This window comes from Procambarus clarkii, chromosome 94, assembly GCF_040958095.1.
Source record: "Procambarus clarkii isolate CNS0578487 chromosome 94, FALCON_Pclarkii_2.0, whole genome shotgun sequence".
NCBI lineage: Eukaryota > Metazoa > Arthropoda > Malacostraca > Decapoda > Cambaridae > Procambarus > Procambarus clarkii.
Genome location: NC_091243.1, coordinates 5,508,587 through 5,525,838, shown reverse-complemented (window position 1 = coordinate 5,525,838; position 17,252 = coordinate 5,508,587). Strand labels below are relative to the sequence as shown.

The window sequence follows — 17,252 nt, the reverse complement described above, 5'->3', positions numbered from 1 at the left end:
CGACTCACAACTGATGACGTCCGAGCACTTCCGTAACAAGTGCCTCGCTGACGACTTTTGTTCGAACCACAACGTTGTAAATGCTTCACCCACGTACTACAAATTCAAATAATCGCCAACAGAACCTAAACACCTAACTTAACCTAACTAATGCCTAAATATATATAGTATGCTAATATATAATATTAATTTATATTTGAGAAAATTTCCATTTTGAATGAACAGCATGTTAAAATTTATGAATGCGTCTTTCGGGTTGACAGCTGGATGGAATGAACTTGATCAGAGGACGGGTTGGTCTACCATCTAAAATATTTCTTTCGGTGCCCAGTTGTAGCAGTAAAATTTGTGTATGTTTGTAATTGTGCAGATTATATACTTCCACCAACGTAACTGCTTTTAACCCATTTTATTTATTTGTTTAAAGGACAAGTTGCTCCTCAATATATACATTGCTCCCTGTCTTAACATTTTGGGTGAAGCCACTTGTAAGGTAACCTTGGTCCCTCCCTGTGTGAGGCGGCCGCTACTTAAGAGGACCAATGTGTAGTGTACATAAAGATGAACTACTTTAGTGTTGCATGTGTTCATGTAATTTTTATCTTGTATATATTGACGTATGTCAGTATTTTGTATATATTAAAAGAAAAATTGTAAACAATGCTATCTCTTGCAAGGCAGTTATATAACATGTTAGGGTGATTCCGATAGTGTTCCATTGTTTACATATTCCGAGGTTTGGAAAGTCATCTACAGTCATCTACCGGACGCCATGAAGGGAGGATCACCCCCTTGTTCAGACGAGTTGTATTGTGAGCCGTCAGCTTGGACGCCCTGGTTCAACCTTGACGACAAGCACACGTTTAGAGACGGCTAGCCTCCCCAAACTTTACAGGGTGACTGATAGTGGCTGGGGAATATTCATAGGAGTATTGGAGTTAACTGTGTGTGTAGTGTAGATGATTACAGTGATGATGGTCGTGTATAGTGTAGATGGTTACAGTAATGAAAGTTGCATGTAGTGTAGATGTGACTTCCGGCACCCGAGCACCGCCGGGTACCCCTGCTAGCTATCAGTATTGAAGTAGAAGAATAGTTGAAATTGAAATAAGTTTATTGAGGTAAAATACACACAAAGGGATGAGGTAGCTCAAGCTATTCTCACCCCGTTCAGTACATCGTGTTAATACATACATAGACACACATCACAAACAATAAACATATTACCAAACATTCTGACACAAGAATAGTGTTATATTTCTTCTTTAATTGTCTTTAATCCTAAGAATATATGAATGATTTTGTGGACATAAAACAATTGGATAGAAAATAAATTCAAGACTCAAGATCACTACAAGACATTCTAGATGAACAAAATGAACAGAAGATTGGCGGTTGCAGGTTTATGTCGACAAAAACAGAGTTCCCACGCTTGGTAATAACAATAGTTATCAGATATCAGCTGGACGATGATAACATTGCGAAATCTGAATGCAAGAAATATCCGAGTCATATTATCTTGAGCCAAAAAAGTTAATGCGAAAATGTACGGAATAAAGTAAACAGGACACTGGTATGAACAAATCCACAAGGGCCGTGACGAGGATTCGAACCTGCGTCCAAGAGCCAATCCTCGTCACGGCCCTTGTGGATTTTTTTTTTTTTTTTTTTTTTTGAGATATATACAAGAGTTGTTACATTCTTGTAGAGCCACTAGTACGCGTAGCGTTTCGGGCAGGTCCCTGGAATACGATCCCCTGCCGCGAAGAATCGTTTTTTCATCCAAGTACACATTTTACTGTTGCGTTAAACAGAGGCTACAGTTAAGAAATTGCGCCCAGTAAATCCTCCCCGGCCAGGATACGAACCCATGACATAGCGCTCGCGGAACGCCAGGCGAGTGTCTTACCACTACACCACGGAGATTCCAGCCTAGGTTGTTCATTTGATGCATCACGTTATTATGATTTCTGTGTGTAGCTCCCTGGAAACACAAACCGAAACTCTCTCTATTTTCCGCTTGTTACAACTTGTAATAAAGTTGTTACAACTTGGCTTAACGTGTTTATGACGTATTAGTTAGTAGCAGTTCATTGATTGACAGTTAAGAGGCGGGCCGAAAGAGCAGAGCTCAACCCCCTCACAAGCACAACTAGGTGAATACAGCCCCATGCATATAAATGTCTAAATCATACATATAAATATCTAATATATACTTGAAACAATTCATCGATCTTTAGTCTATTATGCTATCAGGTATGATATCCAAGCCACACATCAGAAAATGTAGAAATGACGTTTCGGTCCGTCCTGGACCATAATCTACTCGAGTACCAGCACGACTGAAACACGTTTGCCCGAAACGCTATGCGTATTAATTCCCGCCAAACACACAGCGAAACTACGACGTTGGTACAACGTTTGAACAAGTTTATAACACCTAATCAGTTATAACAACCAATATAGCAAGTTGTAACAACGTTCTAATACGTCATAAACACGTTAAGCCAAGATGTAACAACTTTATTACAAGTTGTAACAAGCGGAAAATAGAGACAGTTTCGGTTTGTGTTTCCAGGGTTAGTGGTTTTAGGTATTGTATGTACTAGCTCTATCTTTAAATCCAACATTATGTTTGTAACTCATCATCTATGTATGTACTTTTCCTGAATAAAAATTTGAATTTGAATTTGAACTAAGCCCGCCAACTCCCGGCACCTCTTGGCCAGGCTGGCGCCCAACATACAGACAGATAGGTATGGGTGATAGACGTGGAAATAAACAGCAGTTTATATAGATCAAAATAATACACTGCAAATAAAACGCTAGGAATCAAACATACGAGGAAACAAACCAGTAGAAAAAAGAAACGCATAGACAACCGCATGATGGAACAAATACAAAGACGAACAATCACACGAGGTATTTTTGCACATACAAGGGGCCAGATTCACGAAAGCAGTTACGCAAGCACTTACGAACGTGTACATCTTTCCTCAATCTTTGACGGCTTTGGTTACATTTATTAAACAGTTTACAAGCATGAAAACTTCCCAATCAACTGTTGTTATTGTTATAAACAGCCTCCTGGTGCTTCGGAGCTCATTAACTGTTTAATAATTGTAAACAAAGCCGCCAAAGATTGAGAAAAGATGTAAAGGTTCGTAAGTGCTTGCGTAAGTGCTTTCGTGAATCTGGCCCAAGGAGTCTAGGAGGAGGAACCAAACAAATGACGGCGGGGTTCGGGTGGTAGACAACCATTACGGAACACACACGGGAGAAAAATAACATTTTCGAGAAAATACAGAGAAAAACGCAAGACCTGACTCGGTTCCTGAGCGACAGAACACGACCACAGTGCCGTAATATGACAATATTGTGGGAGGCGGCTTGCCAACCACAACAGCTCCGCCCAAACTTCCTCCACCTAAACTAATCCACCTTCACACTCTCCTAAATAATGTATGTATACTAACAATATGGAAGAATTTCTGAGGTCCCTAACTGGTACTACACTGAAACTTAAAATCTTCCCTTGAACATCACTATGGTATCTGTTAGCAATTCACATTCAGTCATTTGTATCTATAAAATATAATGATTGTGTCAGTGTGACCAAAGTAGGAGGCTAGGCGACTGGAGCTCGCCTCGCCCACACATTCCAAGATGACATGCGGGGGGTATGGTAGTGTCATAGGCCAGTTGGGGTCAGCCCAAGTGCCACCCTTTAAGAAATATTATTATCTATAATGATCCCATGCTATTTTCATGGTCTAAAATCGGGGATTTGTTTTCCGTAGAGTTTTTTTACCAGTTTGCAGTGCTCGCTGTGCACCTGTATACTTCTGCCACAGCTGTAATGAATGTTATAACTCACTCAAGTGAACCTTCTAAATCTGCTAACTAATTATGAAGTTTACATGTTATGCTGTTATTCCGACATTCCCTTACGTAAATAATGTACTGAAATTTTCTGTAAACTCAATTATAAACGTCCAACCATTCATGAACAAAGTTGCTTGAATCTGACGTATCCTGTGTGTTACGGCCAGGACAAATTGTCAGTGTAATCACCAGCAGCCTAAAAGATTCCGTCGAGCCTGTCATCAACTGTGGAGGAGCATGACAGGCCGGATGACACGCCGGAAGCAGTCATGGCCGTGACAGAGGGGGCGGGGTTATATATATATACACAGGGCGGTCAGGGAGACGCCTCAGTATCACCCAGGACCTGAGACAGGTGTAGCGAGCAGGTGAGTGTAACGCTATGGGTGTATTGATGGTACCGTGTACGGTGTTGTGACTCGGATTAATCATTATGAATTAGTGAATTAGTCCCTTTCATATTGTGAACGGGACCCTACCCGACACCCACTCAGTGGACTCTAGCCAACACTAAACAGTAGACTCTATCCAACACCAAACAGTGGACTCTATCCAACACCAAACAGTGGACTCTAGCCAACACCAAACAGTGGACTCTATCCAACACCAAACAGTCGACTCTATCCAACACTAAACAGTGGCCTCTATCCAACACTAAACAGTGGACTCTATCCAACACCAAACAGTGGACTCTATCCAACACCAAACAGTGGACTCTATCCAACACTAAACAGTGGACTCTAGCCAACACCAAACAGTGGACTCTAGCCAACACCAAACAGTGGACTCTATCCAACACCAAACAGTCGACTCTATCCAACACTAAACAGTGGCCTCTATCCAACACTAAACAGTGGACTCTATCCAACACCAAACAGTGGACTCTATTCAACACTAAACAGTGGACTCTAGCCAACACCAAACAGTGGACTCTATCCAACACTAAACAGTGGACTCTAGCCAACACCAAACAGTGGACTCTATCCAACATTAAACAGTGGACTCTGGCCAACACCAAACAGTGGACTCTAGCCAACACCAAACAGTGGACTCTCTCCACCACCAAACAGTGGACTCTCTCCACCACCAAACAGTGGACTCTATCCACCACCAAACAGTGGACTCTATCCAACACTAAACAGTAGACTCTATCCAACACCAAACAGTGGACTCTATCCAACACCAAACAGTGGACTCTATCCAACACCAAACAGTGGACTCTATCCAACACCAAACAGTGGACTCTATCCAACACCAAACAGTGGACTCTATCAAGCATCCACACAACGTAGAGGGGAGAAGAAAAAGAGGAATAGAGGAAAAAAGGGGTAGGAAGAGGGAATAAACTAGCAGGGGAAGGAGGGATTGAGGGAAAATAATAGGAGTGTAAGTGGACATTAATACGTACAGCTTTAGGCACAATCGACTTGAGAATGGTCCAGGACGGACCGGAACGTCGTCGTCCCTTCACCTTCTAGTGTGTGGTCTGGTCAACATATTTCAGCCACGTTATTGTGACTCCTCTTCTGCATTTAAGCAGGAATATATAGACAACGGTAAACGGTCGAGCGGTTCTATGGTATTTTTTTTTTTCAGACCATAAATAGTCAAAAAATTTACCTGGTGGCGAAAAGGAGTTTAGTATATTATTGTTACTTAGTCAAATGAGTTTTCATCATCTTTATTCACAAATATACAACTGTTTACATTGTAGCTGTTTTCAACATGAGATTACCGTAATTTTTTTCCTTTTGAATTATGTTTAAAAAGTTTAGAATTGTGAAGTATATATATTGACAAAGATTAAACTGAAATTATTTACGTTATATATATATATATATATATATATATATATATATATATATATATATATATATATATATATATATATATATATATATATATATATATATATATATATATATATATATATGACAATGTCAGACCACGGAGGAAAATGAAACAGGAATTTCCTTAAGTACTTTCGTATATTAAATATACGAAAGTATATTCGACTCGTTGATGTCGCTCATTCCTTCTGAAGATGTATTTAATATACGAAAGTACTTAAGGAAATTCCTGTTTCATTTTCCTCCGTGGTCTGACACTGTCATATATATATATATATATATATATATATATATATATATATATATATATATATATATATATATATATATACAACATGAGGAGCTTTATTACTTTGTTCGTACAGAGAGCAACATGGTCAGGTGTACATGAGCAACAACATGGTCAGGTGTACATGAGCAACAACATGGTCAGGTGTACATGAGCAGTTCAGTTCAGACATTTAGTTCTGAAAAGCTAAATCTAAAACAACACGTACACTACAGGAGTCGTCACGGGAGATATCTTCCGTCACGCAGGGTGCAGTCGCACCTCCACAGATCTCCAGTATCAGCTCTTGATACTGTTAATGGCTCAAAAGGGCCCACCACTTACGGGCTATTCATGCCCGTGCCACCTTTTGGGTGGCTTAATCTTCATCAATCAATCAATCACAGGAGTCGTGCAGCAGAGTGATGAAGACAGTCGTGGTGTTGGTGGTGTGGTGGCTGGGAGCCGCGGCCCGTGCTCACGAGCTCTTCCTTGGCACCTGCCCCAAGCCCGCCCCCATGAAGGACTTCGACATGGAGAAGGTGAGGCAACGAAAGGTGGAGGCTTTGGGATAGATGGCCAGAGGGATAGGGGGAGGGGATAGGCAGCGTGGGTTATAGGAATGGATAAGATCGTGTGGTAAGACAATGATTCCCGTGAGGTAAGGCTACGGGAGTCACAAGGAAGTGTGATATGCTGAAATAAAATTAGACAGGAAAGGGGGCCGCTTGTGATTTTTAAATATAGGAACCACAGCCAGAGCCAAGTATACACACTGTTCTAATGCACAAAGTATACAAAATATACATTTGAAATTCAAGAATAACATACATGAATACACTCAATGATCTTACTATACATTTGCAAATAACTTTTTACTAGTACATGTACAAGCTTGTTAGAAGTTAGACCTCTATTCTCAGTTCGAGGGTCTGTGGTACGTGGTGGAGACGTTCGATGACCGGGAGGAGTGTCTCACGTGGACCATCACCCGGGGTCCGGAGAACGGCACCTGGCACCTGAGGGAGGCCGAGACAAAAGGGGTGCTCAGTACCGTCGGACTCTCCAACACGGGCGCCACCACAGCCACTCTCAGGCCCAGCTCTGACAACCCTGCTAAGATGAGGGTCAGGTGGCCCCTCAGTGAGTACTGTGCTGCTGTGACCAGATGTCGGATGTGCCCTTAATGACTAATCTGCTGGAGTGGATAGGTTAAACGATCATTAAGGTGGATTGATAGTCGGGTAGTTAAATGGTGTTATACAGTCACTGGTACATGTATTACGTCAGTAGCCCGGGTGTTATACAGTCACTGGTACATGTATTACGTCAGTAGCCCGGGTGTTATACAGTCACTGGTACATGTATTACGTCAGCAGCCCGGGTGTTATAGTCACGGGTCAACCCAAGCGCCGGGTCGACCCGGGTTTCCCAACACTTAAATGGGTCAACCTTTTGGGGTCGACTCAGGCTGTGCCGGGTACCCCATCTAGTAGCATATACAAGTAAATATTTGAGTTTATTTCCAATAAAATATTAAATAATTCATTACATAGATCAGTGTCATGGGCCAAGATTCAGAGGGCTTGATTTAAAATAAAAGTTTAGCTTGTAGTTTCACCTAGGAACGTCGGTGGCATTCTTGATGAACCTTAATATTAGTTTAAAAGACACAAAAATACCGGTAGTAGTTACTCAGTAAACTTTCAACGTCGCCAGATCTCGCAGGAAGCTACGACTTCACGGTGTACTCGACCGACTACCAGAGGTTCGCGGGAGTCTTCATGTGCCAGCAGGTGGCGTTCTTCCAGCGGCAGAACGGTGTCGTCCTCTCCCGCACCCCGCACCTCTGGGTCAAACTCCAACAGACGGTTAGTACACATGTTGTTGTTTAAGATTCGCTACTTGGAACAAAAAGTTCCAAATAGCAAGGACTATGGTGAGCCCGTAGTGGACTTACCTGGCACAGGAGAGGGGCTGTAACTTGCCAGTACACAAGTTTCCCCATATTTATACCGTTGATGACAGGAGTTCCCTCTCTAGTAGTTCTCCATGTGGACCACCTGGTCCCTCTGCTGGGGATCATGTCATACTTCAAGAGGACCACGTGGAAAAAACGGAACAGCTTTGATTTATGATGTTGTGGTTTCAATTGTCTTGAATTAAAGTGTTAATTAAATTAATATGGTAATTCCTTTGAGAAACTCATCAGTATTTAGTACATGGCAGATGATGTGATAAAACAACTTATCGTAAAATGTTGACCAGACCACACACTAGAAGGTGAAGGGACGACGACGTTTCGGTCCGTCCTGGACCATTCACAATCGACTTGAGAATGGTCCAGGACGGACCGAAACGTCGTCGTCCCTTCACCTTCTAGTGTGTGGTCTGGTCAACATAATTTAGCCACGTTATTGTGACTCATCGCCTGCATATCGTAAAATTGCAACTGAGGAAGTCCGCTCTTATTAATTTTTGTTGTTGGCCTTAAGGGCAATTAACATTTGATCCGACATGGGAAGCACTCGCTCTGCCAACTGCGTTACTGGACTGGCCTTAAAAAGGGAACAACCCCAAGGCAACTTACCGCTACCCAGTGGTACTTGCCATCCCCGTGGCTACCATTCGAGCACAGGAGAATTAGGTGATCCACGCCCTGGTGTTCTAGTTTATAGAGATTCTGTATTATGGTTCTGCCTGTATCGTTGAGTTCTCCATTTCTTCTACGTATAAATTTTTGGACTCCGAAGACTTGAATGTCATCTGCTTAAAGTTGTGCTTTGATGTCGTCTGCACTAATGTCTAGAGCATGTACGATTACATATTTTGCTAATCTGTCACCTATATGGTTTGTAGCATCTCACTTTGTATCCAAAATGTTAGTAATGTCAGAAAATTCTAGTTCCTTGATGTGTTTGTGTCCCGCTGCGATTAAGTTTTTTTGCTTGTTGGATCTTACATCGTGCACTTTGATTTTAAATATCGTGGGAATTGCATTGTATATGATGCTTTGTGTCCTCTGGATATATTGTTATCAAAGGAAATTGTGACATTTTCAAACCAAGAGAATCTGTCCTGCCTGTGTTGAGCGGAGGATGTTTGTACTGAGGCCGCGTGGGCTCGGGATGGTCACTGTTTACCTCTAAATGCTGGCTGTGCTTCGCCTCTAATCTGCTTGCTTCACTGTGATGCGTCTTGGCTTCAACGTTCACATTTTCTACGCTGGACAGCCTAGGACGTGTTTCCGGTGCGGTCTTGCTGGGCACCAGGCGGCGGGTTGCCGTGGTGATTGTGCGGCTCTTGTGAACTTGTTACGGGAAGAGGACTGCCCCCTGTTGGAGGACGTGTTGGCCCCCGTGTGTAGTGACTGGTTGTAGTCCCCGGTTGCTGGTTTGCCGGGTTTGGGGGGGGGGGTGTTGTAGCCCCAGTTGAGGTTCCGGGTGTGGGAGCAGGATTTGATGATAACATTGAAGAAGGAATCTGTTCCGGTAGACCCCGGTGCAGCCGCCCTTGAGTGGCCGCCCTCCGTCAATCTGCCCTCTGTGTCTCAGTCTTCCGTGGTTCTGCCTCTCCAGCCTTCGCCTTCAGTGTCTCCAGCTCCTGTGCAGTCGAATCCGGTCTGGCCGCCTCCCTCTATGGTCATTCCTGAGTTTAGGTTGCGCCCCCGTGTGCGTGCGGGCGTCCGCCCAACCAAGGAGTGGGCGCTATGGGATGCTTACCGTTATCGGTATCCCATGTTTAAGTATCCGGAGAAACATGTTTAGCGTGCTTGACCTCGCTCCCGGTCTTCGCTGGTTCCCTGTGTTGGGAGCGACTGTGATTGTTAATGTTTTGTTTGTAACATCCTGCCGGTTTCTTAGTGCTTATGTGTATTTCCTTTGTATAGCCTGTTTGTATCATGTGTTATTTTTATTTTATACTGTTCCTGTGTATGTGCTTATGTTCTCTGTGCTGGTGCCTTGGCATCGTGCTTTCTTTGTGTATATATTGTGAAATTCCATTTATAACAAAAAAAATATACTCCGCTCATTGCGCATATTGTTGAAACTAACTCTGCCTCGCAATGTGGTACAATAGAGACCCAGGGAACTTGTTGGTCATGATTATACTGCATTGTGCGTTTGTCATTGGTGTAAACCTATCATTGGCCCTGATGACCCCCCTCTCTGAATGGGGGGAGGGCCTTTGTATGTATGTATGTATGTATGTATGTATGTATGTATGTATGTATGTATGTATGTATGTATGTATGTATGTATGTATGTATGTGTGTGTGTGTGTATGTAGTGCGTGTTGTGCGCCCCTGCATATCAGCGGTCCCTAGGGCTTGGGTAAGGATTTTGAGCGGTTACTACTTTATGACACTGTCTTAGTGGCTTCCTAACTTTGTCTGGTAAGGGTGAACACTTGTGACACTGGCTTGGTGGCTTCTTAACTTTGTCTGGTATGGGTGAACACTTTGTGACATTGGCTTAATGGCTACCCAACTTTGTCGCGTGTGGGTGAACACTTGTGATACTGACTTCGTAACACTTGATATGTAAATCTAATATTTACATATCGAGACTTTACTAAAATGTTCATTTACAAGATCAGACTTTACTAAATGAAAGTAGCACAGCTCGCTTAGTCTCCTTTCTAGCTCATGCTGTTGGAACTTTCCTGAAAACCCCCTTCTTTTATTTATGTTAAATAATTAATCATTCCTACTCCAGATAAATTCTCATACTGGGAGACCTGTGTTCTCACAGGCCCGGCTGTCCCTGAAGGGTGTGAAGATGGAGTACTACCAGCCCGTTAAGCAGGCCCACTGTGGCCGCCCCGGCGACGCTGCTGGCCCCACGGACCACGGCCCTCTGGCCACCACCAACACGGGACCCGATGAGGATAACCCCGACAGCGGGGCTTAAGCACTGAATAATCTGATGATCACCCCCAAAAGAATCACAGGTTTCTTTGGGGTTAATTTTAAAAGATTTAAGGTTTTGGGTTGTTGGTTTTGTGTATTATTTTGTTAGTTTTATTTGTGCGGCGTTGGGTTTATGGTTTATTAACACAGAGAGTTTTATTGAGGCCCTCACAACAATATATTGACCAATCAGCAGGGACTCGATATATGGAACTCCCTTCCTAATGAAGTAAAAAAATATTCAACTTATACTTTATTTACGAGTAGAACGGTGAAGTACTTAATTTCATCAGCAGAGTCGCCCACCTTAATTATGTTACTCACACAGTATTTTACTAATTAGAAGAATAATCATATAAGTATACTGTCTTTTATCGCCACTTATATTGATATAGTAATAATGCGAATTTAAATTGTCATTGTTTTTCTGAATTTATCCGAAGGCCATTATCTCTCTTGTGGTCTTGGCGGGAAGCCGGCGGATTGTCAAATGACCCCGACTTTTCCTGGTGATTTTATCCACCTGCATTTTGAACTGTTGCAATCAGTTTTGGTATTTACGGCTTCACCTTCTAGTGTTAAATTCATTACAAATCCTGAGTTACCTCGATGACCTGCCCGGAACGCTGTGTGCCAGAGGCTCTGTAAGTGTAGCACTTAATCACCAAACTTGCTCTTACAACTCATATTGTACCTCCTTCTATATACAGTAAATAAATAACCTAAATAGGTAAACTAAAATAAACTCAACTGGGGACATATTCTTTGCCAGTCCTGTTTCATCAGCCTTCGTCAGTTATTAATCAATAAATGACAAAGAATCGATATCGATTGCCATTTTGCAACATCTTAAATTCACAAAGTGATTGAAATGGTCTCAAGTAACCATTGAAATAAGAGTTTGTTTTCTACCATAATGGTGAACAGCAGCGAGTCGGTTATCATAGACCAGGAATATAAAGTGGATTGCACTCTTCCAACCCGTCCTCTTAAAAATAACGTCACTTTTGGCTCGTATGCGCGCTATGGCCAAATTTGGACGTAATTTGAAATTAAATCGAATCATAAAAGTGACGTTCTGTTCCGTTTTCTATTTGAGTCGTCCGGCCTACGCGCAGAGGTTATGCCGAGTCACTAAAATTCTGGATGTCACGTTGTCTATATGGATCTCACACAGTACTGATGTAGGGGCAGATTACTCACAGTTTGTTCTGGATTCCAGTATTGGCTCAAATTATATTTTAAATCGAAAAATAAATTGCAGATAATTCATTTTATAACTATCTTTATTTGCATTTAGTTTGCACCTCGATAAAATGATAGTCACTTATTTCTATCAAGTTGATAATGATAGTTGATTTGGCTTTCTTCCAAAGCCATTTTCCTGTTTGCCACTCTTCTCGTTAGGTTCTCATTATCCAATCTGTCATTTTCTTCCAATTGTGACAAACTTAGCTATAACTAAGTAACAAATACCCCTAAGCTATAACAAACATTTAAGAGACAGTTTCCATTTTAATCTTCCTCAACAAGACTTGTGTAATGTGTCCAGTTACACAAAGATGTGTCAGTACTGCTCCACAGAGTTTCTTCAGTTTGAACAGTCATCAATGCTGATGCTGACCCACAGAACTGGAACCTGAGGATTGTAGCGGCACATTGAAAACCTGTTTTCATCAGCACTCATCAAGTGCTGATGTTGCTTCCTCTTGTGAGCTTCAAACACGTTAGTTATGAAGTTTATAAAAATGGAGTATTATATAATTATAGTTATGCTTGTATGTCTAGTCTTATTATCCTTCATCACACAGCAACAACCCCAAAACAACTATAAACATTTGTCCACTGCGAGGCACTTTCTTGACGTGTGTACTCACACTCTCCACTATAAATTTACACACATTACCATATATTTGTCCTGGTTAAGCCTGCGTGTCGTCTTTCACAAGGGTCGCTGCATTTTTCACAGTGGAGCTTTAGCTATTATATGTGACGATATGGATAAGACAGATAAAGCTGTATGTCATAAAGCTGAAACTGAGCTAGCCATAGGGACTATAAGTATTTCAATCTCTGTTGATCAGACCACACACTAGAAGGTGAAGGAACGACGACGTTTCGGTCCGTCCTGGACCATTCTGAAGTCGATCGACTTGAGGACCAGGACGGACCAGGACGTTTCGATCCAGGACGGACCGAAACGTCGTCGTCCCTTCACCTTCTAGTGTGTGGTCTGGTCAACATACTTTAGCCACGTTATTGTGACTCATCGCCTGCATATTTCAATCTCTGCTTTAAAAACCGCACTATTTCAGGTGTAACGGTTCTTACTTACGTTAAAATTATTGCAATGGTTCTAGGGATTATGGTGTAAACATGAAAGCTGATGTAAACATTAGTGACGGAAAGGTTCTCTTTGTTGAGGTTTCGTGAAGATACTTGGGAAATATCTGACCAGAATCCTAGAGGCTTCTACTTAAGCCTATCGAGGGTTTCCCCGAGGCCAACTACTGACCTTCCACAGGATGCAACCCACAACAGTTGCCTAACTCCCGGGTATTGGCACTGTTTGTTGCATTTGCTGCTAAGACCTGTGTAATGTAGACTTATTGTCTGTACAAAACATGTTTTAATTTCATGTGATAATCGACCACCCACAACTTATACTGACTGGTGTACATAGGATAACTGAGAAACTGAAAATACCTTGAGTCTCTTGCGATAAAGTACTGGTGAAGTACTAATGTAAAGGAGCTCGATGCTGTCCTAGTCTGCTGCCTGTTCTGTGTCGAAGCTGTAGCGTCTTGGGGACAATTAGAACTGTCTACGCCGAGTGCTACATTCTTGACTGGAAATAGTACTGTTGTATATTCGATTGATTGATTGATGAAGATTAAGCCACCCAAGAGGTGGCACGGGCATGAATAGCCCGTAAGTGGTGGCCCTTTTGAGCCATTACCTGTATCAAAAGATGATACTGGAGATCTGTGGAGGCGCAACTGCACCCTGCGTGACGGGAGATGTCTCCCGGACCAAATGGTGACCAAATGGTGCGTTGTATATTCTCATATTGCTTCCTTATATTTGGTGACTACCCCTCACCTTTCTCTACTAGGATAGGAGGATGTGAGAACTGTTACCTGTAATTAGGGATAAGATTATAGCTTGTGTAGTTAGTGCTAATTAGTTACGCCATTAAGATAATGAGATAATGGAGCGAGTATAAGGATTACTCGCTACAGGACTCCCCCTGCCAGGGAATGAAAGAAACACAATACAACAAAAAAATACGAGACTACTGTTCCCTGGGTCGCTGTGGAACATGTAGTCCGGTACTAAAAGATGCAGGCAGTGTGTGGACAAGCTCGGTGCAGCAGGAAAGAAGAATGTGCATGACTGTTGCGTCCTTGGGTCGCTGGTGGAACATTTAGATCCTGGGCGGGTGGGCTCGGGCACCAGGACAATAGGAGGTAATGTAGGCACGTAGTTAGGACAACGAGGAAATCACTGCTAGAACTGAATTGTCCTGGAAGCGACGAAGAATCGGAAACGCAAGCTGTAAGTCCTGTACTGGGCAAGGTGCTTGAGTCGCCAGAGTATCAGAATGCAATGAACGTGTAGATGAATCTGACGAAAGAGCAGCTGTCGTGGGAGTCCCTGTAGAACAAGCAGTGCCTTGGCAGCGACGGAGAGTCGGCAGGACAGGCTGTAGATCCCACATAATGTAGTTGCTGATGAAACTGTCAGATGAGTAAGTAACGCTCGCGGTGCAGCAAGCTGTAGTTGATGAAAATGCAGAGATGATCGCCGTGAAAATGCTAGCTGTGGCGAGGGTGTTGGCAGCGGTCCACAGCCCGAAGCAGCAGAAGTAGCGGTCCAGTGAAAGTCCGTGTTGTAGTATGGAAGCTCCGCACCTTTCCGTGACAGTTACATCCAGAAAGGGCAGCTTCCTATTATTCTCCATCCCGTATGTGAAACCCAACACAGAATTCCTCTCAAATGCCTCTTTCAGCTGCTGCAGACATCTGGCATCAGGTACCTGTGTATAAATGTCGTCAACATACCTGCAGTATATGGCGGGTCTCACGTTCATGTCAACTAAGACCCTCTGCTCGATGGTGCCCATGTCGAAGTTCTTAAACAGGACACATAGGGGAGAACCCATGGCGACCCCATCTACTTGCATATACATGATTTTCATATTTCCGCATATTTTCGGTATAAAAAGTTGAAAATTGAAAAATGAAAATAGGTGCAGAGAGTCAGAATTCGGCTCAAAATTCATGCTCAGGAGTCAAATTTCCGACATTTCAGATATTTTGAAACTGAAAGGGGAATTTGGGCAAAATATGACGGGTAGCTGATCCAGTTACGGCGCCTTGTAGTCTTAGCACCTAGGTAGTCAAATACCTAGGTTACAAGGTGTTGAACGAGAGAGGTTGCCTTAGGAATTCTGGGAGTGCTCTAGAATAGTTAGCTAACTGGGGACGGGATAACGGACTAGAGAGAGCTGTTTCCCCCGGCCTCGTTAGTTAACTGGGGGGTGGAATAATGGACAAGATAGAGCTATTTCCCCCACCCCCCGTTACACCATCGCCGTTTTCAGTAATTGTCATATTTTCGGTATAAAAAGTCGTCATTTGAAAAATAAAAATAGGTGTAGAGAGTCAGAATTCGGCTCAAAAATCATGCTCAGGAGTCAAATTTCCGACCTTTTGGATATTTTGAAAACTGCAGGGGGGTTTGGGCAAAATATGACCCATCGCCGTTTTCAGTAATTGGCATATTTTTAGTATAAAAAGTCGTAATTTGAAAATGAAAATAGGTGAAGAGAGTCAGAATTTGGCTCAAAAATCACGCTCTGGAGTCAAATTTTCGATATTTCAGATATTTTGAAAACTGCAGGGGGGTTTGGGCAAAATATGACCCATCTCCGTGTTCAGTAATTGGCATATTTTCGGTATAAAAAGTCGTAATTTGAAAATGAAAATAAATGGAGAGAGTCAGAATTTGGCTCAAAAATCACGTTTAGGAGTCAAATTTCCAACATTTTAGATATTTTGAAAACGGCAGCCCCCCTGCAGTTTTCAAAATAACTGAAATGTCGAGAATTTGACTCCAGAGCGTGATTTTTGAGCCAAATTCTGAATTTTTGCACCTATTTTCATTTTGGGCAAAATATGACCCATCGCCGTTTTCTGTAATTGGCATATTTTCGGTATAAAAATTCGTAATTTGAAAATGAAAATAGGTGCAGAGAGTCAGAATTCGGCTAAAAAATTACGCTCAGGAGTCAAATTTCCGACATTTCAGATATTTTGAAATGTGCAGGGGGGTTTGGGCAAAATATGACCCATCGCCGTTTTCAGTAATTGGCATATTTTCAATATAAAAAGTCGTAATTTGAAAATGAAAATAGGTGCAGAGAATCAGAATTCGGTTAAAAAATCACGCTTAGGGCTCAAATTTTCGACATTTCAGATATTTTGAAAACTGCAGGGGGATTTGGGCAAAATATGACCCATCGCCGTTTTCAGTAATTGGCATATTTTTGGAATAAAAAGTCGTAATTTGAAAATAAAAATAGATGCAGAGAGTCAGAATTCGGCTCAAAAATCATGCTCAGGAGTCAAATTTCCGACATTTCAGATATTGTGAAAACTGCAGGGGGGTTTGGGCAAAATATGACCCATCGCCGTTTTCAGTAATTGGCATATTTTCGGTATAAAAAGTCGTAATATGAAAATGAAAATAGGTGCAGAGAGTCAGAATTCGACTCAAAAATCACGCTCAGGAGTCAAATTTCCGACATTTCAGATATTTTGAAAACTGCAGGGGGGGGGGGGGCAAAATATGACCCATCGCTGTGTTACAATAATATATATTGCTTCTGGCAGTATGGGTTTGAGTCAATTCTGGGGTGTGAGTTTTCAGTTGCATATATGCCTGGCGACCGTTCAGGCTTGTTCGCATTTGTGTTCCTCACGTGTGCCCCAAAGAATGAGGTGATTTGATAAAATACCATGCCCAAGATTACCAATAGAGTGCCTGCGGGGGGATGGGAATTAGCCTCGGCTACCATCCTCTTTTGTCCGGTCGTGTTGGTCGAGTGGTTAAGGGATCCTGTACATCAGATGCATTGCTTCTGGCAGTATGATACCTGGTTACCTGGTTGATGGGGTTCTGGGAGTTCTTCTACTCCCCAAGCCCGGCCCGAGGCCAGGCTCGACTTGTGAGAGTTTGGTCCACCAGGCTGTTGCTTGGAGCGGCCCGCAGGCCCACTTACCCACCACAGCCCGGTTGGTCCGGCACTCCTTGGAGGAATAAATCTAGTTTC

General features: G+C 42.5%; 1 protein-coding gene across 1 annotated transcript; it reads left to right on the top strand.

Moving 5' to 3' along the window:
* The first annotated feature begins 776 nt into the window (after positions 1-776).
* LOC123747286 (apolipoprotein D) lies at positions 777-12,696 on the top strand. The gene is made up of 5 exons (XM_069319896.1): positions 777-896; positions 6,411-6,545; positions 6,927-7,146; positions 7,723-7,874; positions 10,758-12,696. Exons 2-5 carry the CDS (start codon positions 6,429-6,431, stop codon positions 10,914-10,916), a joined length of 648 nt encoding a protein of 215 aa, XP_069175997.1. The 5' UTR covers positions 777-896; positions 6,411-6,428; the 3' UTR covers positions 10,917-12,696.
* The last annotated feature ends 4,556 nt before the right edge of the window (positions 12,697-17,252 follow it).

Bases quoted from the DNA above. Each gene is read 5' to 3' on its own strand.
- LOC123747286 (XM_069319896.1), top strand. From the start codon at position 6,429: ATGAAGACAGTCGTGGTGTTGGTGGTGTGGTGGCTGGGAGCCGCGGCC. The intron at 7,147-7,722 runs GTGAGTACTGTG...CAACGTCGCCAG, and splicing joins GAGGGTCAGGTGGCCCCTCA to ATCTCGCAGGAAGCTACGAC. The intron at 7,875-10,757 runs GTTAGTACACAT...GTGTTCTCACAG, and splicing joins GGGTCAAACTCCAACAGACG to GCCCGGCTGTCCCTGAAGGG.